The 22781-nt window shown below is 57.6% G+C and overlaps 1 protein-coding gene across 1 annotated transcript; it reads left to right on the top strand.

Annotated features, from left to right (window-relative positions):
- The first annotated feature begins 2643 nt into the window (after positions 1–2643).
- On the top strand, positions 2644–21599 carry LMNA (lamin A/C). Its single transcript, XM_006052001.4, has 12 exons — positions 2644–2999; positions 14458–14614; positions 15931–16056; positions 16340–16510; positions 16713–16838; positions 17589–17809; positions 17904–18126; positions 18532–18639; positions 18746–18865; positions 19252–19341; positions 20109–20381; positions 20667–21599. Exons 1-12 carry the CDS (start codon positions 2644–2646, stop codon positions 20691–20693), a joined length of 1998 nt encoding a protein of 665 aa, XP_006052063.1. The 3' UTR covers positions 20694–21599.
- The last annotated feature ends 1182 nt before the right edge of the window (positions 21600–22781 follow it).

The raw sequence follows: 22781 nt of genomic DNA, 5'->3' as shown, positions 1-22781 counted from the left end.
ACATGTTAGCTCAACCCTCATTTCTTTGGTAGCCACTCTGCCCCTGTTATAGATGAGGAAGCTGAGGCCCGGAGAATTCAGCAGCAGACCTGTCATCACCTGGCCAAGTGAGAGACAGGCTTGGAAACTGGTCTCCACCCAGACACAACTCTTGCCAACCCTTACCCCCAGCAGGCTCCGCTCCTCTGGACCTGGCCTTCCCTGCCTTCTGCTTTTGCTGGGACTGACCATCTACACCCTGGCAGGGGGAGAGCAGATGATGACATCTGGGATTCAGAGTTAGGCTTGAATATTTAGGGTAAAGGCCCACTTTGAAGTTCAGGTTTAGGACTGAGGCCATTGTGGTGGTGGTGGTGGTGGTGAACCCTTTGGAAAGAGAGAAACTTAAGGTGAGAATCCCCGACTCCTTTATCCTGTCTCTTTTCTCAAAGATGGGGAGGTCTGAGAGAGGAAGGGTTAAGTGTGATTTTGCCTCCCCAGCCAGGAGGGGAAGTCAGGCCAGGCCAGGCAGGGACTGGGTGGGGCAGAGGCCGGGGAGCCCTGTGGAGGGGGGCTGAGGCAGTGGGAACAGCCACTGTCCCTCACGTTTCACTGGCTCATTCACCCCACCTCTGGTTCTGACTTGGGGAACACGAGAGGGAGAAACAGGGAAAGACTTTCTGTTTTGTCTGGGAAGCTGAAGGTGGGGTCCCCACCCTGAGGGAGGGGGCTGCAGGGAGGGGAACCATATCCCGGGTTCCCCAACTCTGAGTATCCTGGATGCTCAGCACTCTGCCCAGTCAACCCCTGGAAATGGGAACCTGCCATCCCTCAGGGAGTGTTTCTCTCCCTGAACACTCAGAGTCCCTGCCTTAATCCTGCCCCAGCTCCAGAACAGAAGACCTGTCCAGCCCTGTTTCTCTTGTGTATCCTGATGTCCTGGAGCTGTAGGAGTTAGCAACATAATTTAATTTCCCCAGTTCCTCACCAGAGAATAAGCCATGGGAGGCCCAGGGTCAGGGCAGGAAAGCACGTGGGTTCTGGAGCCTCAGCCTCTGCCACCTCTTAGGATGAGATGGTTGGTGGGGCCAGGGCCTGGATGGGAGAGGGGAGTAGGAGGCTGATTAAAGGGGTGTCCTGTGAGTCCTGAGGATGAAGCTCCAGAGCCTGGGGTGGGGAAGCTCAGGGACTTGGATGATCCTGTTTTGTGAGAAGGCCTGGCCCCTCCCCAGAGCCAGTGGCAAAGCAGACCTGGCCAGAGAGGAATGTGGAGATAAGTGCAGCGCTGGCCCAGCAGTCAGCAAGGTTGTGGGCGTCTTTGTTGCCTCCACACCCATCACCCCCGCCCTCTTTTCTGGCTGAAACCAGGATAGAGACCCAACATTGGCTGTCCAGCCCCCAGCCCTGCTCCCCCTTTCAGGCCCCTTTGGGAACCACAAAAATTTGGGACCTGGTGTCCTGGCAATGTGATGAATGCATGCACAGCTCTGGTATCTGTTTTAAATTATCCATTAAAATAAGTACAGTCCTGGAAAAGAAAAATAAGTACAGTCCTGGGGTTGGTGGGGTGGGGTGGGCTGGGCTGAGGACTAGAAAGGGACCAAAGCTGGGAGGAACCTCAGGCAGGCTCTTTTTCCTGCTGCTTGGGTCCAAAGGAAGGGGACGGGGTGGGCAGTACTTGGGTCCTATTCTTGACCTCCTCTGGGGCCTGGGGGTTGTTCTTTGGGTCTAAGATCCAATGGTTGATTTCAAAAGGAGATTAAACTGGGGCAGAAGATAGGAAAAGAATGACCCCAAACTCTGGTCTCCACCCTGAATTTGAGGGTGTATAAGGAACTCAGGATCCAGAACTTTGTGGCAGCCCTCCCTCCAACCACCCCAGGGAACCCAGGCATATTTCCCCACCCCACCCTGGCATACTGAGATGCAGCTTTGAATGGACTACCCACTCATGGAGGGGGGGCGGTAGGGGTGACTATTACTATGGGGAGGAAAAGGGGGGCCAGTGGTGGAAGAGTGAGTCACCCTCATGGGCACCAGCCTCAACCTCCCCCCACTTTCCTGGATCTGCCTGCCTGGTGCCCTCCCTTGCTTTGTGCCTACTGCGCCTCTTCCCTCTGCCCTTTGCCCACCCAGCCTCACCCCTTGGCTCTGCCCTTTACCCACCCAGACTCACCCCTTGGCTCTGCTCTTTACCCCCTCTAAGGCCAGAGGCAGTGGGAGCAAGCTTTCAGCTTGGATCTCTGAGCAGGTAGAGACCTAGAGATGAGCTTCAGGGAAGCCCCAGACACGTGGGGGTGCCTGAGGGAGGGTGGGGCCCTACCCGGGGCAGTCGTCTCCCCTGCTCACCCCTCCCTCTCCCACCCCTGTGGTTAAGCGACGGCCCCTTTAAGAGAGTGGCCCCTCCTCCCATTCCCTAGACCTATTAGAGCCTTTGCCCAGGAGCCGGTGACTCAGAGTGTTCGCGGGAGCTCCGCATCCACACCGGCCAGCCCTGATCCCGAGGTCTGACAGCGCCCGGCCCAGATCCACAAGCCTGCCAGGAGCCAGCCGAGAGCCAGCCGGCCGGCGCGCTCCTACCCCAGCAGTCTCTGTCCTTCGGCCTGAGCCCCGCGTCCTTCCCGGGACCTCTGCCCCTCGGGCAGCGCTGCCACCCTGCCGTTCATGGAGACCCCGTCCCAGCGGCGCGCCACCCGCAGCGGGGCGCAGGCCAGCTCCACCCCGCTGTCACCCACCCGCATCACCCGGTTGCAGGAGAAGGAAGACCTACAGGAGCTCAATGACCGCTTGGCTGTCTACATCGACCGTGTGCGCTCGCTGGAAACGGAGAATGCAGGTCTGCGCCTTCGCATCACTGAGTCTGAGGAGGTGGTCAGCCGCGAGGTGTCTGGCATAAAGGCCGCCTACGAGGCCGAGCTGGGGGATGCCCGCAAGACCCTCGACTCGGTGGCCAAGGAGCGCGCCCGCCTGCAGCTGGAGCTGAGCAAAGTGCGAGAGGAGTTCAAGGAGCTCAAGGCACGGTGAGTGCCCCAGGTGGCGGCGTGGGGCCGGGAGGAGCAGCGAGGGCAGACGGACTGCCGCCCCTGCCCGGGCTCCAGGCGGTTGATAACTTTGCCCGTATAGTTTCCTCCCTCCCGGAACTGCCCCCAGCGAGTGCCTGGCAGTGCCAAGGGAAATTGTCAAGACAGGACTGAGAAGGGAGAGGTCTCCGGGGGAGGGTGGGGTGTATAAGGAATGGCGGGGTTCATCAGGGCCAAGTAGGAGCTGGTGGCAGGCCCACATTCTGTCAGGGTGGGATTTGCTAGTCATTTGGGGCCTGGGAGAGGGCCTTGAGCAAAGCCGAACTGGCCTTGCCAGGTCTAAGACATCTAGGCACCCAAGACACTTAGGAGTGGGTGAAGGGGTCCTGTTGGAACTTTCCTGGCAGCCTTGGCACCGTGCCAACTTTGCCCAGCCTGGCTCTGAAGACATGACTCCCACTAAAACAGAGCTCCTAAGCTGGGAGATGTCCAGTGGTGCCAGAGAGAGGCCACCAAAGCCGGGTGCCCCCCTTTTCCCCCTGCAGGGGCACGGCGATGGTCCCCACTGCCCAACCCTTTCCCGGGTTCCTGTTAAGAGTTTTGAAGTGCTCCTTTACTCCCTGCATGTCTGGGACTTCCCCTGGACTCTGACAGGCCCACCGATCAGCTCCAGGAGAGCCGCTCCCCCGCAGCTCCCACAGCCCTTGGCCTGCTTGGCCCAGGAATGCAAGGGAGGGAGGGAGACGGAGGGCAGAGGCTCCCGGCTCAGGAAGTTGTGTTATGTATGCCCAGGTCTGTGCCTCCCGTTCCCCACCTCCACACCCTCACCCTCTGCCTGGAGTCTTCGGAGGAGGATATGGACTCTGTCCCTCCCTGCCTCCCTTCTTGGGGTGAGCCACTTTCATTTTCCCAGCCAAGCCTAGCAGCTTTTGCCCTGGCCTGTCCTCTCAGCCACTGGGACTTTTTGTTGTTGTTATTGTTCTTTGCCGTATTAAACTACTGGAATACTGTGACATTTTTGAAATCCAGCCGTTGGAAAGCTCAGGCCCCTCCTACCTTACCCATCCCTGCCCCACCCTACCGCACCCTACTAGTCTCCTCCCTCTTTTCTAAAAAGGCCTTTGGAGCTGGGAAGTTTAGGCCCTCTTCAGCTCCCCACGGATTTGTTTTCTGTGAAGACCTCAGCCAGAGAGCACTAAAGGTGCTTGGAGATCCCTGGTTGAGGCTGTAATGGTTTGTCTTCTCTTCTTCCCCTTTGCGTTGTCTTCTCCAGGCTCATGCTCTTCTCAGAAGCGCTGTGTATTTGCCAGTCTTTATACCCCTTCGCTAGCCCCCAGCCCCTGGCACGGTGGGTGTGGCAGATATATCATACCCTAGTGAAGAGTAGGTGGAAATGGTGTGGGCAGGCAGTGACTCTCCCCGCCACCCGCCACCCCCAAGCCCAGGCTTGGTGGGTGTCAGTTCCCCAATCAGACCAGGGATCCAAAGCCAGGAATCCTAACCATTAGGCCACCAGGGAACTCAGAGTGACTATTTCTGTTGAAAGGGATCATTCCTGTCATTGTCCACCGGTGATATGAATAACTTAGTTAACAGGGCAGATAAGAGGCAAGCTAGGGGAGTCCCAGAGAAGTAGTGTTCTAAACTAGTTTACCCAGCTACCAAACTACTACCTTGCAGGTCCCTGCCAAGGGCATTCTTAGCAGGTCTTTTTCTGGGGAAGGTGTTGATCAGGGAACAGAAAGAGTGGAGTCTATGGTCTCTCGCTAACCCAGCCACGCCAGTCTGTCTCTGCCCGCTGGTGCAGCTGTCCCCGTCTGGGACAGCAGGCGGGTGTGCGCGCACGTGGGACAGGGCCGGGGGTGGTGTGTGTACTTGTTATATTTAGCTGCCTGCCTCTCCTCTCCCCCACTGATCCTGGCTGAGGGTGCTGGGCTTCCGGAAGAGGTGGGGTGGTTTTGCACACCTGGATCCTAGGCTGATAGGAGGCTGGGTGGAGACCAAGAGGGCTCAGATTGGGGTTTCTGTCCCCTTCTATGTCCCCAGTGGGAGGAGCAAGGATTTCTTGCTCCCTTTTGTGTCTGCTTTGCTCAGGGTGAGGTGAAGAATGGCATGAAGAATTTGGGAGAGGAAGAAAGGCATTGTCCTAACTCCTCCCACTAAAGCCTAGAGAGAAGGTGTTGTCTGGTTTAATGTTTAATTAGAGCTCAGAGTTCAGGGCCAGGCTTTGGGTTGGGATGCAGAGCTGTCTGTAAGATCTTGTGGTGATCCCTGGCCCAACCTGGGTACCTTGACCACACCCAGGGCTTTGGGGCCCCCTCTCATCAGGCTGGGTTACAGGCTCCAAGCAGAAACACTGCTCCTGCCCACAAACATAGACTCACATCCTTTATTCTGGAGCCCAGGGGTTTTGAACACCTACTCGCAGGAAGAAAGAGGAGGTTAAAAGCATCAGGAAAGGCCGGCCTGGGGTCGAGGCTTGGAGCTAGGCCCCATCCCAGTCAGGACAGCTGGGTGGATGACTCAGATACTGCCCCCCTCCCTCCCACCCCAGTGGCTTTGCAAGAGACAGGGTGGAGACAGCAGATGTCTTACAGGGAGGGGTGGGGGCTTGAGTGTCTGCATCCCTGCTCCCCGCTCCCCACTGCATCCTGGGATCCTTTTCTGCCTCCTTCCTTAGTTGGTGGTCTGGAACCGGGGCTCCTGACAGACTGTGCGCACAGGTAGTTCTAGAGCAGGGTCCAGAGTTACGGGCTTGGGCTGCGGGTTGGTGGCAGGGTCTGTGTCTTCCCAAACGGAACTGGTAGAGGAAGGCTGAGTCAGAAGTGAGGAGATCCCAGACCCACAAAGCAGAAGCATCCCTTCCCCCCGAACAAGGCCTTGGGTGCCCGACAACTTCCTGAATTGCCCGCCTTACATGATGGCCTCAGTCAGGACACGCGGGGACCTGCAGCCCTAGGTTCTTCCAAGCTCTCATCAGGATAAGAACAGGGAAAACCAGAGAGGTGTGAAGGCTTGTCCCATGTCACACAGCCAATGAGTGACAGGCCCGGACTTGAGCACGCGTCTTCTGACTCTCATTTTGAGTGCTCCTACCGTTAACTAGTGGTAAAGGATTCGCCTGCCAATGTGGGAGACCTAAGAGATGGGAGTTCGATTCCTGGGTCGGGAAGATCCCCTGGAGGAGGGCATGGCAACCCACTCCAGTATTCTTGCCTGGAGAATCCCCATGGACAGAGGAGCCTGGGGGCTACAGTCCATAAGGCTGCACAGAGTTGGACACGACAGAAGTGACTTAGCATGCACACACGCACCATTACACCTCACTTCTCTAGCTTCGGGACAGGTTGGAGGATGTGGAAGGAGGGTTGGGGTGACTGAAGTGCACCCCTGCACTCTGGAGATTCTGCTCTGAGGCCAGGGTTGCCTTAATGTTCTGCCGTCCTGCAGGCCCTGTTATCACTTGATCAACAGCCTTTGCCACAGCCCATACCTGGAAAGACCCAGGACCCTTCCAGGCCCTGAATCATGAGCTGTGAGAGGCTGGTAACTCCTGTCTTGAGACTGTCTTGGGACTTGTCATGGGAATTGCCTCCCGGATGTGTAAGAAAGTGTGCCCTTTGGCAGATATGTAAGGATAGCGGGGATGGAGGCCTTTGAGGATGCTGCGCGTGCTCCTGTTGTCATTTCTCCACGCTACCCCTCACCCTAAAGTCCACATTCTTATTCAAATGGAAAGAAGAAAGTACAATTAACCCCAGGGGCTGAGCTGTAAGTGCTTGAGGAGACCAAGAGAAACAAGAAAGACTGTAATTCCTGCTAAGGTCCTGACGGCATTCCCAAGATTGATGCCCCGTCCCTGGCACATCCCCTGGCCTCCAGGGATCTGAGGCTTACTCTTGCATGGAATGTGCCCATTGTCTGCACTCCCAGGCCCACCCCCAGTGATTCAGTAGCTCAGTGTCAGGGCTGAAGGCAGGGACAGCTGGGGGGACAACTGGGAGGAGATGGCTTTACCTACCCACTGTGCCCCCTGCTCCCCTGTGCCCTCCTCCCCCCACCCTCCAGTCTCCCTCCTCCCCAGCCCCTGACCACCTTTAGCAGCTCCAACAGCCAGGACCAGGTCTGGCCCAGAGGTCCAGGGCAGTTCATTCCATTCTTACCTCCCTGGCCCCTCGAACCCCCGCTCCTGAACTGAAGATGACACAGGCTAAGCTCTAATATTCTTGGAGATGCCGGGGAAAGAGGTTCTGTGGGGGAGGGTGCAGGGTCTCCTATCACTTAACAAAAGGCAAGGTGGTCTACCAACAAATTGACAGGTAGTGTGAGGCAGTGAAAATAGCCCTGGCCTTCGGTGTCCTTAGTTCCAGGCTTAGCCCTGCCTCTGAACTGCTGTGTGACCTTGAAGAAATCACCCTCCACCTCTGGATTTCCCTAGCTGTAAAAGAAAGGGGTTAGGGCAGAAGATCTCCAGAGATGCCTCCAGTTCCAAAGTAGTACCATGACCCACAAAGTGCGAAAACAGTTCTATAAAATACCAAGCTATGCATATAAAAATCAGATATCATTAATGTGAAAATAGTTAATAGCCAATGCTATTCTCAATAGAAATATTTCCCACAAGCTGTGGAATTAAAAGTACTAACACCCTCCTCTCTTTTTCCAAGAAAGTTTGTGAAAAACAGGTAATTATTATGACATTACACTCTTGGCTTAGACTTTGTTTTTATTACTAGTAGGAAAGGACACTATATTTTGAGCATACCGCCCTTGAGGCTGTACCATGCAGGAGGGTCCCATGGACCTGTGCTGGAGAAGAAGCGGAGGCTCCGGGGCAGGCAGGACTCTTACCTTAGTGCTGGCCGGGATTAGACAGCACGGGCCGGAATCAGAGGGAGGTGCAGGGTGACCTTGAACTGCCCACCTTCTACTCTTCCTGCCCCATTCTGGCTCCCCCAGCCTGAGGCTGGGCTGTGAGGAGGTCTTGTCCCTTAACACTCAAGGAAGGGGATAGTTTGGGAAGGAGGTGGGGCAGAGTAGGGGGCCATGCTCCCCTGTCCTTTTATGAGGAAGCCTGAATCCTGCCTGTTGAAACCAGGAATAATTCTGGCCGAAATCCCAGGCCCAGCAGAGGAGCTGAGTCACGGTAGAGGGCAGAGTAGAGAGTGGACGGGAGACCCTGAATTGTCCAGTCAGAGAAAGAAAGACTGGGGGACGGCCTTTTTTGAAAACTACTTTTCTGAGTGGCAGGAAGAAGGAGGAGGATCTGAATCAGATGGGGGACGGATGGAGGGGAACAATACAGGAATCCCTTTCGGGACTGGCTCAGGGAAGTAAGAGACCCTTGATTTCCAGGAGCACAGTCCCTGGCAGTTCAGAGGGGGATGTTTGGGATTGCCAAGGCACCCCCCCTTCCTCCTCCCGAAGCTCTGATGACGCTGCCACCCTCTGCTGGCTGGGAGACAGCGTTGCATCTTCCAAGGCTGGAGCTGGAATGCAGCGCGACCAGAACTGCTAGGTCCTCCCCAACTTCCTTTCTCCATCTTGGGGTGCGGCTCCCACCTTCTCCCTGCTGTTGTCAGGGTTAATAACCGCGAGCCACCAGATGGAAGGTTAATACATCCTAAGAAGGGACAACTGAATCGCTTTCTTGTAGGGATCCCCTACATGTCCCGCCTGTTGGCCAGTGGCCTCCCTCCCTCCCATACCCAGGACCTCCTACCTCTTCCTAGGCCATCCTTCTCCCCTCCAGGCCCCGACTTCTTTTGGTCTGTTCCAGGCCTTGGCCTGCATTTTTATGACAACACAGGAATGATTTCTGGAGAGACAGGCCAGGAAGAAGGAAAGTGGAGTTTGGCAGGAGGGAGCGGTTAGTCAGGAAGCCTGCCGCCTGTTGTCCAGGACCCCAGCGCACCGACCTTTGACTGCAGGCCTCTCCCGCTGCTGCACAATGCCACGTTGATACACCCAGCAGCTGTGACTCAGGGCTGGCCCTGCGCCAGGCCCAGCAACTCTGCTGGAGTTGCGTCTGAACATGTCAACAGGCCTCCTGTCCCCCTTCTCAGCACCAGCCAGTTCCCCCATCCCAACCCTCCCTTTGCTTGGAATTAAGAGCTGGCTTTGTCTGGGGTGAGGACAGCTGGGAGCCTAGAGGCTCTGGAAAGGGATCCGAGGGCCCTCGGACCCTGAGCATATGTGGTGGGTGTCACGCCCAAGGGAGGCGTGGGGAAGCAGAGCCATGCCTGCTGTGGGTGATGTGCCTGGGTGGGAGGGTCGGGGGTCGGGGGGTCCGTACTGGGATCCTCCCGTGTACTTTCCAGGTGTAAGACATTCAGACCTTGCACAGGGTGGCATCTGGGGAAGGTTCAAGGGGCTTCTCAGTCCCTAGAACACCTGCCCCTCTCAGTTCCTCTCCTTAAGGTCTCCTTTCCAGAGAGAGCTGGTGCCTTGAAAGCCAGAGTGCGGAACCGAATGTCCCAGCCCTTCCACATCCTGCCCATACCTGAGAGCGATGGCAGGCCCACAGACCAGCCAAGAAACCCAACAGTGGTTCCTTTTGGGAGAGGGAACTGCGGAACCTCGTGGCTCCACACACAGCTGTGGCGTAGCTGATGTTTGAGGGCTCTTTCGCTAGGCCTGTGTGTCATCACTTGGGTCCTAGGGTGACTCCTGGCCATGGAGCAGAAGCCCAAGTGTCTCCCGGGCTCTCTTCCTGGGTGTTTCTACCTACTTTCTGCGCGCCCTGCACACGTCATGCCATTTTCTGAGCCGGTCTCCATCTGCTCCGAGTGTCCTCAGGTGACCGGGTGGGCAGGGTTTTAGAGTCTGAGCCTACTCTTCTGCAGGCCTCAGTTTCCCCACCTGTAAAAGGGCAGGAATTCTTCCAGAAGGAGGTTCCCCCTTAGAAACCTTGAACATATGAATCTTCTGGCCTCAGGGCATTTGGGGACAAACAGAAAAAGCCCCGAGACACACTTATAACTGGAAAGAGAATAAACCAGCAGGTAAAACAACGGCTGAGCGGACTTGGAAGAGGAGAGAGAGGTGTGGCTGGGTCTGGAGGCACAGGGCTGAGGCAGGGCTCAAACAAAGGAGGCAGGTGTGGATTTGGACAGGTGGAGGGAGGGAAGAATACGTTGCAGTGGGAGGAGTTGCTGGAACAAAAGGAAGGGTGGTAGGAACGCGGGGGCCCGGCGTGGGGTGGCCACAGGAGAGACCCCATCACCTGGCAGGGAGTCAGCCTGGGAAGAGGTCTAAACGTCTGGCAGGAGAGGAGAGGGCTGGGACTCACTGCTGAACACCCAGCCCTGCTTTGCCCTGCCCAGCCACAGGGGGCTCCGTTTTTAGTGAGGCAGGAAATGCCAGGGGCTCGGGATCTCGGTGCTCCTGCCTCCCCTCCCCCCTCGTCTCCGCCCGTCGATGGGGAACTCCGAGGGCTGGTGAGCCTGGGGCGTGGTCAGCGAGGGGACTGGGGCGGGTCTGAGGGAGCCCGGGCGGACCGGCCAGGCTCTTCCACTGCCCCTGTGGCCATCTGCCCCGCCCACTGGTTATTTTTAGCCCCAGCCTGCTGTCTCTGCTCGCCTCGTGTTCCTCAGCGCAGCGGAGGAAATGGGGGCCTTTCCCTCAGGGCCTAGCAAGTTGCTCCCAGCAACCGGGCCCAAACAGGCCTGTGGCCGCCCTGGCTTCCATATCTGGCATCCGAGCTGGGCTGAGGAGGCTGACTCAGTCGGCAGGTCAGCGCCTGGCGCAGTGCCCACGCAGCCCCTTTACTGCGCCAGGCGCCTTGCTTCCCCCCACCCCCACCCCCGTCCAAGAAACCCCTAGAGTCCTGCCCTGCAGTGGCCCTGAAGCCCGGCTCCCCTATCACTCCAGCCTAATAGCGCCCCAGGCTGGGAGCACGCAAGGCCGCTCCCAGCTCTAGTGCTTTGGCCTTAGCCTTTTCCTTTCTGCTCTCCTGCCCTGCCCCACCCGACTTTTCCCGCCTTCTGCGATCGGATTTGCCAGCCTGGGAAGAGTTTAGAAACAGGATGCCCAGCCCTTCTTGTCTCAGGAGCCCACTGGGATGAACCCACTCCAGTGCTGGAGGAGCCTGGCGGATGGGAGGGAGAGAGTGGGCTCCCTGTGGCGTGGCACGGGGGCCTGGGCAGGACGTGGGTACAGCCAGGGTCTCCCCTGTGAGCACTAGAGGATTTCCTGACACCTGCCCGGGTATTGTCTGCTGGAGGATGAGTCACCTGAGGAGCCCCTGGGTCCCACCCTTCCCAGCTCCCCTTGCCTGCCCTACCCTGTTCTTCCTGCCAGCCCACTGTGGGGCAGCACGTGCCCAACTTTCCCATTGCTGGCCCCCAGTGGACTGGGGCAGAGGCAGCACCGCCCCTTGGGCTGGACGCCTAGCTGGTGTCTGCTTGGGGTCCCTGTTAGGGCCGGGGACCCCGACTAAGGAAGCAATGTCATTTGGAGCTAGTGGACAGGCAAGACTGATAAGGATGTTGGGGAGGCGCTGGCTTCTGTGCCCCACCCCCAGCCGTCTCTTGCGGGGTGCGTGTGGCTCCCTGGCCACAGGGCTCCTGAGGTCTGAGTCATAAGCCCATGGGTGATAGCGGCTGCTTCCCCACAGAGGGGAGCTCCCGGAGCCTGACTGAGAAAACCACAAAGGCTCTTCCTTGCTTCCCTCTCTGCTCAAGTGGCTTCCCTCATCTGCGGGGTGTGTCTGGGTCCTTTCATTGCAACTCTTTTAAGTGCTAATCAGAGTCTCCAGGAGGGGAAGGAAAATCACCCCCTTAATTTCTTTGCAGGGCAGGCGGGGGTGGGGGGGGGGAAGCCATCCAGCACCCATTCACACCTCTGCTCCCGACTTGCTGCAGGATCCCTGAGGCACCCTGGGCAGAGTTCTCTGAGCCTGTTTCCTCCATCACCTAGGACTAGCACCTGTCTCAGGGGGGAAGCTGAGGCGATTCAGTTAACACAGTCTTTAAGAGCAAAGAATCGGACACCACTTGGTGGCTGAACAACAACCATAACGGGTACACAGTCAGCTCTGTTTGCTGTCCTTAGATGATTACTAGTATTAGTCTATTAGTATTAATATTAGTCTAATAGTATTAGTATTAGTACCACCCCACCTCTGGGAGCAGCCCTAACTGAAGAGGCTAGATTGAAGGACAAAATCCTGCAGTTGTCAGGCTGTGAGCCCCCGAGGCCAGGGACCACGCAGCTACATTTTCCTGTGTCAGCGTCTGCCTGGCACTCTCACAGCAAAGGTATTTCCAAGGAGAACTTCTGAAGTTTCTCCTCTGGATCTGAGGAGGCCGTGGAGGCGGGACTAGGGAAGAGACACCCTTGAGATGTCTTCTGAAAGCGTCATGGTGCTCCGTCCTGCTGCTCCCAGCTCGGGCTGGCTGGATCAGGAGCCCTGTCTCCTGCCGGCTCGGTTCTCTCTAGACCTGTGGCTGAGTAGGAGGAGGAGCAGGGGGAGGAGTCCTGATCAGCAGCCAGAATCGACTGACTCTGCCTGGGTCCCCGGAGCTGCATGCTTTGTTTGACATGGGGTCACTCACCTTCCTCCTCCGTGCCTCAGTTTCCTCATCTGTAAAAGGAGAGGGTTAAGGCGAACCTATGCGAAGCTCCTCCCAGTTCTCTAAGTTCTGAGAGCCTCCCAGCCATTAGCCTGCAGGGCAGGGAGGCCTGTTCTGGGAAGTCCCTGCCAGCCTTGGAGTCGGCCCAAGGAGCTCGGAATCTTTGTCTGCCGTGTCGCTTCACTTTACCAGTGGTTTTTCTTCTTCTTCTTTCCTCCCCCTGCAGCTGCCTATGCTTCGGAAAAGTTCTGAAGTCATGGAAAGTTGAGGCTGTGCTCCCAGCCAGGGGCTGGGCCGGATGGCAGCCAAAACCTGAGCTGGGTTTTGACTTTATTTTTAGCTTTTCTGGCTAAGACGGAGGAGGGGAGAGCTCCTTCAGGTCTGGAAGGGCCTCTTTTCACAGGAGACAGACACTCTTGCTCTAAACAGCTTGTTCTGAAATGTGGCCAGAGGCCTGGACAGAGCAAGGCTGGGGGTGCTCCCCCGAGATCTTCACGTCCTTCCCCTGCCTGTCTGGGTGGCATTCTCCCTCTCACAGTGGAGCCCAGTTGGAGGGGAGGTGACTCCTGATTGAAGACTTCTAAGCTCGTGGCAGAGCACACTGCCCCAGTCTTGGGCCCTCCGTCCAGAGCTTCTCCTGCTGGGCCTTCTTCATCCTTCTTCACACTGAATTGCTGGGGCGCCTGGAGCCGAGGGCTTGGTGGCAGGAGAAAAATGTTGGCAGGGCCACTTCTCTCCTTTCCAGGATAGATTTCTTTCTCCCCCTGCCCACATTTGCTTTTCTTTTTTTCCATCTGCCCAAGTGGGTTCATGCTTGAAGTCTGATGAGTCGCAGATGGCAGCTGGGACTAGGCCCCTGGGCTCTTTCCTTCCACTCCCTGGGTCTAGTGCTTTCTCTCCCCACACAGCAGTGAAGGGATCATTCCAACTGGGAAGTTCTTGCGTTCCCCAGAGGTCTTTAAGAAAATAGAATCCCTCTATCTCTCCAGGTCACTATCCAGCAGAAATAATCAGGGGCCTGGAAAGGGAAGGAAGGTGGCGGAGGCCACTCCCTGTTTGAACTGGTTCTAGTTAAAGCTTTACCCAGTTTGAGGAGTGTGGAGGTTCAAGGCTGGAGCCCAGATGGACCTGGAGGCCTGGGGTCACATCTGGAGCCAGATGCTGGGCTTGTGGTCGATAGGTTCTGATGAGGCCCAGAGAGAGGGAAGGCTGGAACCCTTGTGCTCTGCCCCATCAGGGGACCCAGACTGGGTCTGAGAAAGGGAATGGTCAATACAATGCCTGCTAGTCTTCATTCCAGGTCTCCCTGAGCTTTAACCAAACTTTCCCTCCCAGCAGTCCGTGGTGTGTAAAGGGACTAGGGGAAGTGACTGACACTTTTAGCACTCAAACTGATAAGCGTCAGGGACACTCAGACCCCAGGGCTAGGAGTCTGGCTGTCTGGATCCCTGCAGAGGAGGAGGCTGGGCTGAATGGAAGGTGGGTGGAGTCAGGGGGAGAAGGTTAAGGCCCTATGTGGGAAGGGGCAGGAGACAAAGGTGGTTCTGTCTCTTTGGGAAGGAATGGGAGGGGAGAGAGGGAAAAGCATTCATCTCACGGGATCGAGCTTTGCCCTTGGCCCCAGGCACGTTCCTGAGCACTGAGTCATGGGAAGGGTGGAGAAGCAGGAAAGGGGTTTTGGGGGCCTTGGGAGAAGTGGGAATCCAGCCCCAGAGGCGGGCAGCTGCAAACCAGACCCAAGGCTGCCCTCTCCTGGCAGCTTGGGGGATAGCAGAACCAGGTACTGTGGCTGACCTCCCAGGACTTCTCACTCTCCCTGGGGGACCTGACTCTGTCTAGGGATACAGACTTCTCTTAAAGCCACTCTTCTCTGGCTTCTTTAGCAATTCCAAGAAGGAGGGAGACCTGATGGCCGCCCAGGCCCGGCTCAAGGACCTGGAGGCTCTGCTCAACTCCAAGGAGGCCGCGCTGAGCACTGCTCTCAGCGAGAAGCGCACGCTGGAGGGCGAGCTGCATGACCTGCGGGGGCAAGTGGCCAAGGTGAGGCCCACCCAAGACCCAGCTGACACTCGTCCCTGCTCCCCGCACAAACGCACACTCACTGCTCCCTCCAGGCATTCTCAGGAGGCGCCTGGTCTGTCCTGTCCCACAGCATCAGAGCCATTCCTGTGCCCTAGCATTGCTGCATCCATTCAGACCACAGTGCTTCCTCCTTTGCTGCCCACGGTGTCTAGCACCATGAATTTAAAAGAATCCACAAGCCATTTCCATCTAACTTTGAAATGAATTGTGCCTGGCCCTGGATCCCTCCCGTCTGGCCTTGCTATAGACAGCCGTGACCTCTCTGGAAGATCAGAGAAGAGTGTAGACTGTCCACAGAGCCCTAGTTGGGAGCTGATGGTTGATCATATATGGACATATGTTTTTAATGTATATGATGGTCTTTACTTTCAAACACTTTGCTCTCCATTCCAGCTTCTAGTCTCATGTTAAAAGCTAGGGAACAGAATCAAAGAAGCAGGCTTGTTCCCAGTCTCACCGCCACATCTGCTCAGAGCAAGGTCAGGACTAGAGTCAGCCACCAAGCCTCTGTCCAGGGCTCTCTTCCCTGCTAGGCCTTGCCACCATAGTACACTGTGGAGAGACCAGAAGCCAGCAGTTTGGCCAGAAAATCGAGGCTGGGCCATTCTCCTCCCAGGCCCTGCCCCCAGCCCTTCCCAGCTGCACTGCCCAGCTTGTGCTTTCTAAGATGAAGATCTAAGAAAGGTGCACCCCTACTCAAGCTTCAGAGGATCTTTTCATGGCAGTGAGGGTGCGATCCATGGATCCATGGCCCAGCCCCGCCTTCCAGCCCAGCCACCTCTGCCGTCACTCTGCCCCCAGGGCCCCATCCTTCGGCTTCAGCAGTACTGAGCCTTCCGAAGAGCCTGAAGTGCATGCGTGTGCTTTCGTACCTCTGCGCCCTTGCACTTGCTCCTGTCTGCCCACTTGCCTGTCCTTCAGATCTCAGACTCTGGAGGCCTTCCTACAGGCCCCCCGCTACCACCCCAGGCACACTTTGGTCCCTTCCCTCATGTTCCTTCTGTACTCTGGGCATATTTCCGTGGCTATAGCAAAATAACAGCTATAGAGACAGGAGGCACTATCTATATTTTCATTAGCACAGCAACCATCCAAGGTCATTACTGCGAAGGAGTAGATGCATTATCACCTCTGTGGGCAACCAAGGCTCTTGCTCCCTTAGGCCTGTTTCTCCACATATAAAGGGAGGTGCTGGACATGACCCCCTTCTCAGCTTCCTTCCAGCTCTGGTGTCCTATGACCCCTCTCCCTGACCTCTGTCCTCTTCCTCTCAGCTCGAGGCAGCCCTGGGCGAGGCCAAGAAGCAACTTCAGGATGAGATGCTGCGACGAGTGGATGCTGAGAACCGGCTGCAGACCCTGAAGGAGGAGCTGGACTTCCAGAAGAACATCTACAGCGAGGTGGGAACTGTGTCCTGCAGATCGGAGGACTGGGGCTGGGTGCTGAAAGATGTCAGAGCTGGGCTGGGGTATCAGCTGTGTGCAGAGCTCCCCTGCCAGGCTGGCTTGTACTAGTGATGGGGAGTCGGGGTGAGGGCTGGGGGGAGTGGTGGCCAGCCCCCAGGTTAGAGTGGAGCTCACAGTGACTTTGTTCCGCGTTGGGATTGGGTTGGGAGCTCAGCCTCTTGGGCCTCATCCTCAAAGGACTAGTTCTGACTTTGGTCTCTGGGTCCACCCCTTCCAGGAGCTCCGTGAGACCAAACGCCGCCACGAGACGCGCCTGGTGGAGATTGACAATGGGAAGCAGCGAGAGTTTGAGAGCCGGCTGGCGGATGCCCTGCAGGAGCTGCGGGCCCAGCATGAGGACCAGGTGGAGCAGTACAAGAAGGAACTGGAGAAGACCTATTCGGCCAAGGTGCTCCTTCTCCCGGGTTCCCGTGCTGCCTCTGTCCCCAGCAGCCCTCCCCACTGCCCTCCCCGAGATGTCCTGTGGGAGATCAGGCGGATGGGGGCCCAGATTGCCCCAGACCTCGGGCTGCAGCAGCGATGTCCTTCTCGGGTCCCTGCCTCCTTCCTGGTCGGTCCCTGCAGCTCTAACCCTGTGTCCTCCCTGCCAGCTGGATAATGCCAGGCAGTCCGCGGAGAGGAACAGCAACCTGGTGGGGGCCGCCCACGAGGAGCTGCAGCAGTCCCGCATCCGCATCGACAGCCTCTCGGCCCAGCTCAGCCAGCTCCAGAAGCAGGTGCTGCCCCGCCTCCCCCGCCTCCCCCTTGCCCCCGCCCCCACAGCCCCTCCCCTCCCCTCCCCATAGGGGAGGGCGCAGACTGAGTAAGAAGCCCGGGATTTGGAGTCACATGACCTGTTTGCTGGTCCAGGACTATCTCTTATCTCTTGATATCTACCTGCTTGACCTTCACTTCTCAGAGCCTAGGTTTTTCCCATTTGAATATGGAGATCATTCCTGTCCTCCCTAACTCTTAGATCTGCCACAAGACTCAGCGTGAGGTGTTAAAAGTGAAAAAGAAAAGAGTGAAAATGTTACTCAGTCATGTTTGACTCTCTGCGACCCCACGGATTGTAGCCTGCCAGGCTCCTCTGTCCATGGGGTTTCCCAGGCAAGAATACTGGAGAACGGGTAGCCATTCCCTTCTCCAGGGGAATCTTCCCGACCCAAGGACTGAACCGGGGTCTCCTGCGTTGCAGGCATAGTGAGGTGTTAACAGCGTCAATATTGTAGCTGGCTGTGCCATTTGTGGCAGAGGAGATAGGTTCTAGCCTCAAATTAAGAGATTTCAGTCGGATGTTGAGAAGGACTCCCCAGTTGCCAGCCAGCCACAGCCACATTAGAGCCCATGAAAGGCTCTGATGGGAACCTCAAGACAGGGGTGGTGGGGGTGGTGTGTGCCCAGGGGGGTGCTCCTACCCCTTTCCCTTACCTCTCCATACTCGGGGACCTTCAGAGCTCACCAGACCCCCATTCCCCCTCAACCAGCTGGCAGCTAAGGAAGCGAAGCTGCGGGACCTGGAGGACTCGCTGGCCCGTGAACGCGACACCAGCCGGCGGCTGCTGGCAGACAAGGAGCGGGAGATGGCAGAAATGCGGGCAAGGATGCAACAGCAGCTGGACGAGTACCAGGAGCTTCTGGACATCAAGCTGGCCCTGGACATGGAGATCCACGCCTACCGCAAGCTCCTGGAGGGCGAGGAGGAGAGGTGGGCTCCGGGGGAGGCAGGGAGCGGCTGCTGCCTCCTGCCTGCCTGCCACCCGCCTTGACGAGGCCCCCTCACTCTGCCTCCCCCTCCACAGGCTCCGCCTGTCCCCCAGCCCCACCTCGCAGCGCAGCCGAGGCCGGGCCTCCTCCCACTCGTCCCAGACACAGAGTGGGAGCAGCGTCACCAAAAAGCGCAAGCTGGAGTCCACCGAGAGCCGGAGCAGCTTCTCCCAGCACGCTCGCACCAGCGGGCGCGTGGCCGTGGAGGAGGTGGACGAGGAAGGCAAGTTCGTGCGCCTGCGCAACAAGTCCAACGAGGTAGGCCTCCCAGGTCGGGTTAGGGAGAAGACCTGGAAGGTGAAGGGATGGAGTTTGCGGGGAGGGCTGTTCCTCACATCAGACCAGGGCAAGTGTGGGTATCTCCTCCACACTCCGGTTCCAGTCCTGGCCCCAGGACTCATCAGTGCAGTGAGACCTTCTTGGGCAATGTATTTAACCTCTCCTAGCATCGTCATCTGCAGAACAGGCATAAACAATAGTCCCTAACTTTTGAGTTCTTGGGAAGATGAAAGGACTGAGTAGGTCTGGTACAGCCTAAGTGCCTATAGATGTAGCTGTTATTTATCCTTGAGCGGGGAGAGCCGTGAGGGGAGGAATAGAAGGTGATAAACCCTCTAAGAGCCTGAAGGAGCCTCTCTCACCTGCCCCTTCCCTCCCGGGCAGGACCAGTCCATGGGCAACTGGCAGATCAAGCGCCAGAATGGAGATGACCCCCTGCTGACCTACCGCTTCCCACCAAAGTTCACTCTGAAGGCTGGGCAGGTGGTGACGGTGAGTGGCCGGGTGTTTGGGGTGGCCTCGGGTGGGGATGGGCTGGCCTGAGGCTGGGGGTGCCGGAGCGTGAGCACCCTTCTCTACTGAATTCTCCCTCCCCCAGATCTGGGCTGCAGGAGCTGGGGCCACCCACAGCCCCCCTACTGACTTGGTGTGGAAGGCTCAGAACACCTGGGGCTGCGGAAACAGCCTGCGTACAGCTCTCATCAACTCCACTGGGGAAGTGAGTATGCTTCGGGCTGGCCTCTCACTGGACAAGGCCTCCCCCGCGGCCAGAGTTGGAGGCAGCTGCCCCCACCCCAGTTCAGGGCCGCTTTCTCCCAGGCCCCAAACTCTCCACCCAGAGATAGCTCCCCTAGCAGCAGGAGGGGTGGGGGTTAGACAGTGAGCATGGTTAAGGGCAGATCACGCTCCTATCCAGAGACCTTGCGCATGCCCCTGGAGTAGAAACAAGTTTCTTACCTCCAGCGCCTTGGAGGACAGAGCAAGTGGCAGCCGGGACAGGGGGCAGAACGCGAGCAGGCTCCTGGAGGCCGCTGGGGTGGGCATGCTGCACACCCCTTCTCCGACCCGCAGCCCCTAACCCTCGGTGTCCTGTGTCCGCGGCAGGAGGTGGCCATGCGCAAGCTGGTGCGCTCAGTGACCGTGGTTGAGGACGACGACGATGAGGATGGAGACGATCTGCTCCATCACCACCACGTGAGTGGCAGCCGCCGCTGAGGCCCAGCCCACGCCAGGGCACGCAGCCAGGCCTGGGGACACCCTCTCCCTGGCCTCCCCCTGCCAAAAAATCTTTTCATTAAAGAACATTTTGGAACTTCACTCGCTGCCCTGGCTTTTCTTCTCTCTCCTCCCTATACCTTGAACAGGGAACCCAGGTGTCTGGGTGCCCTACTCTGGTAAGGAAGGGAGTGGGAACTTCTGATGCCAATGAGTCTTCCCATGGGAGCGGTGGACAAGAGTCCGGATTTATCCCCCTGGGCGGGGAAGGGAGGACAGACGTGGGGCGCGCAGCCCTGCCTCTCTCCCCCCACTTCTGTTGCATGCATCTCCTTTCTTGTCTCCTCCCCCTCCTGGTCACATGCATGGCCTCTCATTTTCCCCATTTTTCCTGGGAGAAGGGTCTCTCTCACCTACCCTCCTCCCCAGTTAATTTTGCATGCCTGCCGCTCTACAAGCTTGCTCACTCTCTCTCGTTTCCCTCTGAAGCTTAGAGTAGCTAAGACAAGAGTCAAAGCCCCAGCTCCCGTTTCCTGCCTGTCCCCAAGTCTTCCTGACCCTTCCCCCTGTCATGTCCTTCCCTTCCCCTCTTCCCAGCCCAGGCCCCCCCACCCACCAGTTAGGTTACTTAAGCGCAGAAGCCCACCTTTCTGCCTGGACCCTGCCGGAGCGCGGAGCCTGGGTGTTGGGCCTGAGCGGTCAGTCCCAGACTCGCCGTCCGGCCTGAGCCTTGTCTCCCTCCTCAGGGCTCCCACGCAGGCAGCGGCTCGGGGGACCCCGCCGAGTACAACCTGCGCTCGCGCACCGTGCTGTGCGGGACTTGCGGGCAGCCCGCAGACAAGGCGTCTGCCAGCGGCTCGGGAGCCCAGGTGGGCGGATCCATCTCCTCTGGCTCCTCCGCCTCCAGCGTCACAGTCACTCGCAGCTACCGAAGTGTGGGGGGCAGTGGGGGTGGCAGCTTCGGGGACAGCCTGGTCACCCGCTCCTACCTCCTGGGCAACTCCAGACCCCGAACCCAGGTGAGTCAGCCCTCTGTCTCCAAGCCCCGGTGGGCAGAGGACCCTAGTCCTCCAGGGTTAGGGCCAGGCTGCCCTGTGGGAGGGAGAGCCTTCTCTTCCGCAGCCCGGGGGAGTGGGAGCCTCCTCCCCGCAGCCCGAGATCCTAGAGGGTTGCCGCTCCTGCGTCCTGCCCCTCCTGTCTGAGCCCCAGATTGGAGGGCAGGGGCGGGGCTGGGTTAAGAGGGGAAGGGAGGGTTCGGCCCAGCACTGCCACTCACACCTCTCCCTGTCTCTCTTCTCTCTTAGAGCCCCCAGAACTGCAGCATCATGTAACCTGGGACCTGCCAGGCAGGGGTGGGGGCGGAGGCCCACGCTTCTTCCTCACCTCATGCCCACCCCTGCCCTGCACCTCACGGGAAGGGGTTCGAAGCCAAAGAAAAATACCCCTTTGTTTTTTCTTCTATGTTTTGTTTTTTGTTTTTCTAAGAGAAGTTATTTTCTACAGTGGTTTTATACCGAAGGAAAAACATAAGCCAAAAAAAAAAATGCGCGCATCTATCTCAATTCCCCCCCTTTTCTCCCTGCCTCCGAGAAACTCCGCATCTGCCTTAAAACCAAAGAGGGAGCCGAGAAGAGGGGCTGCTTTTACAAAGCCTCGTTTCTGCTTTTCTGCCCTGCCCACCACCCCCATCCCGGGGACCCCGTGACATGGTGCCTGAGAGGCAGGTGTGGAGTCTGCTCCGCCAGCCTCCAAGGGAGGAGGGCTGAGCCTCACCCCTGGGCCGGCCCCCATCGTTCCACGACCCCTGGCAGAGGCTCCTCCGCCTGCCCGCCCCGTCCCCTCCTCTCCCCAACCCCGGGGTGACTCGATTCTCCCAGGTCCCAGCTGCGTTTGCTTCTTCTGTATGTTATTTAGACAAGAGATGGGAATGAGGCAGGAGGTAGAGGAGGGGGAAGAAAGGTTAGTTGGAGCCTGCCTTCACCTAGCTTAAGAGCCAGGGGTGGGTTCTACCCAGTCACTGAAGGTCGGTCAAGGTCACGTGGGTGTAGGGGAGGAGGGAGATGGAGGCCTACTAGGAAAGGGGAGAGCCTGCTGGGGCCCCACCGAAGGGGAGGAAGGCAAGGAAGTGTGGAGGGCTTGCGGCAGCGGGTTTCAGCAAACACTAAGGAGCCCCTTGCCTCCCGTTTCCCATCTGCACCCCTTCTCTCCTCCCTGAATCAATACACTAGTTGTTTCTATCCCTGGCTGCCGTGGTGTCTTTGTTGGTGGGTGTCCTTGTGTGTTTTCTGAGGGTCCCATACACATGTCACTCGGTTACCTGCATCCTCACGCTGCCCAGCCTCCCCTGGGGAGACAAAGACCGGAGAGCTTCAGGTGCACAGCTGGGCACCCAGCAGTGGCTGCTGGGGAGACACTCTGACATGAGCATTGCCCACCCAAGGCGGGGCTCTCTCCACGAGTCGCAGAGAGGCAGAGCCTGAGGGCAAGCATTTCCTTCCTGACTTCCTTCAACCAGCCAGCACTTAGCGAGAACCTTCTTCGTGCTGGACCCTGAGCTCAGCATGAATACTGAGACACATGATGATACAGACCCAGTCTGAGGGGGGTGACGTCTCAGGACCCCAGGGCAAGGACAGATGGGGAGGAGGGAGTTGGCCAGAAAGGGGCCAGTCTGACTTTGCAAGCAGGCAGTTAATGTCCGTCTGCGCCAGACTGTGCTCAGCTCGGAGACAGGGAAACAGACAAGACCGTGTACTCAGGGTTCTCAGGGATCTTACACTCCAGTGGACTGCTGGGGACAAAGGGACAGGTCAGGTGGAGTAGGAGCCTCAGGGGGAGGCCTCTAATGTAGGGGAATGAGGAAACCAGATGGAGGGAAAAGACCCCAAGCAGGGAAAATGAGCTACAGGGACCAACCCTCCTCTGGCCTTTTATAGGTTCCAAAGCATCTCTGCGCTATTTCATTTGACCCTCATGCTGTCTTGTCCCTGGAAATGCGGGCTCAGAGTTAACTTGACACGACCACACAGCTACTAGATGGCAGAGAGAACCCAGGGTCCTGGCTGCAGACCCCTGCTTCGGTGACATTATGCTCCCCTTCTGGAAAAAAAAAAAAAAAAAAAGTGATGATAAAATGTAAGTTTACATTTCCTGGGGCAGATGAGTTGAGCCTGCAGTCAAAAGTTAGTGAGAAAAAGAGCATGCCTGGGACTGTGGGAAAAAGAACTGGAGAAAGCAAAATGAATGAGATGAGAAAAACCTCTGAAGTCCTGCTGGAAAGTCCTGCTTCCCTAGGGGCTCAAGCCAGGTGCCTCCGGGAAAGGGATGCAGAGAGGATTGTGCATGGACTTGAGGAAGCGGTCCTTTTCTGGGGAGGGTGGTTCTGAAGAAGGAAATCCTTTCTCTCTCAGTCCCAGGCA

Source organism: Bubalus bubalis, chromosome 6, assembly GCF_019923935.1.
Source record: "Bubalus bubalis isolate 160015118507 breed Murrah chromosome 6, NDDB_SH_1, whole genome shotgun sequence".
Lineage (NCBI taxonomy): Eukaryota > Metazoa > Chordata > Mammalia > Artiodactyla > Bovidae > Bubalus > Bubalus bubalis.
Note: the sequence above shows the minus strand (reverse complement) of the source record. Positions and strands in the feature narration are given on the sequence as shown.

What these genes read in the sequence shown, in the direction of transcription:
- LMNA (XM_006052001.4), top strand. Translation starts at nt 2,644, where the DNA reads ATGGAGACCCCGTCCCAGCGGCGCGCCACCCGCAGCGGGGCGCAGGCC. An exon ending in TCAGCCAGCTCCAGAAGCAG is followed by an intron (nt 16,839 to 17,588) that starts GTGCTGCCCCGC and finishes CCCCTCAACCAG; the next exon opens with CTGGCAGCTAAGGAAGCGAA. An exon ending in CTGGAGGGCGAGGAGGAGAG is followed by an intron (nt 17,810 to 17,903) that starts GTGGGCTCCGGG and finishes CCCCCTCCACAG; the next exon opens with GCTCCGCCTGTCCCCCAGCC.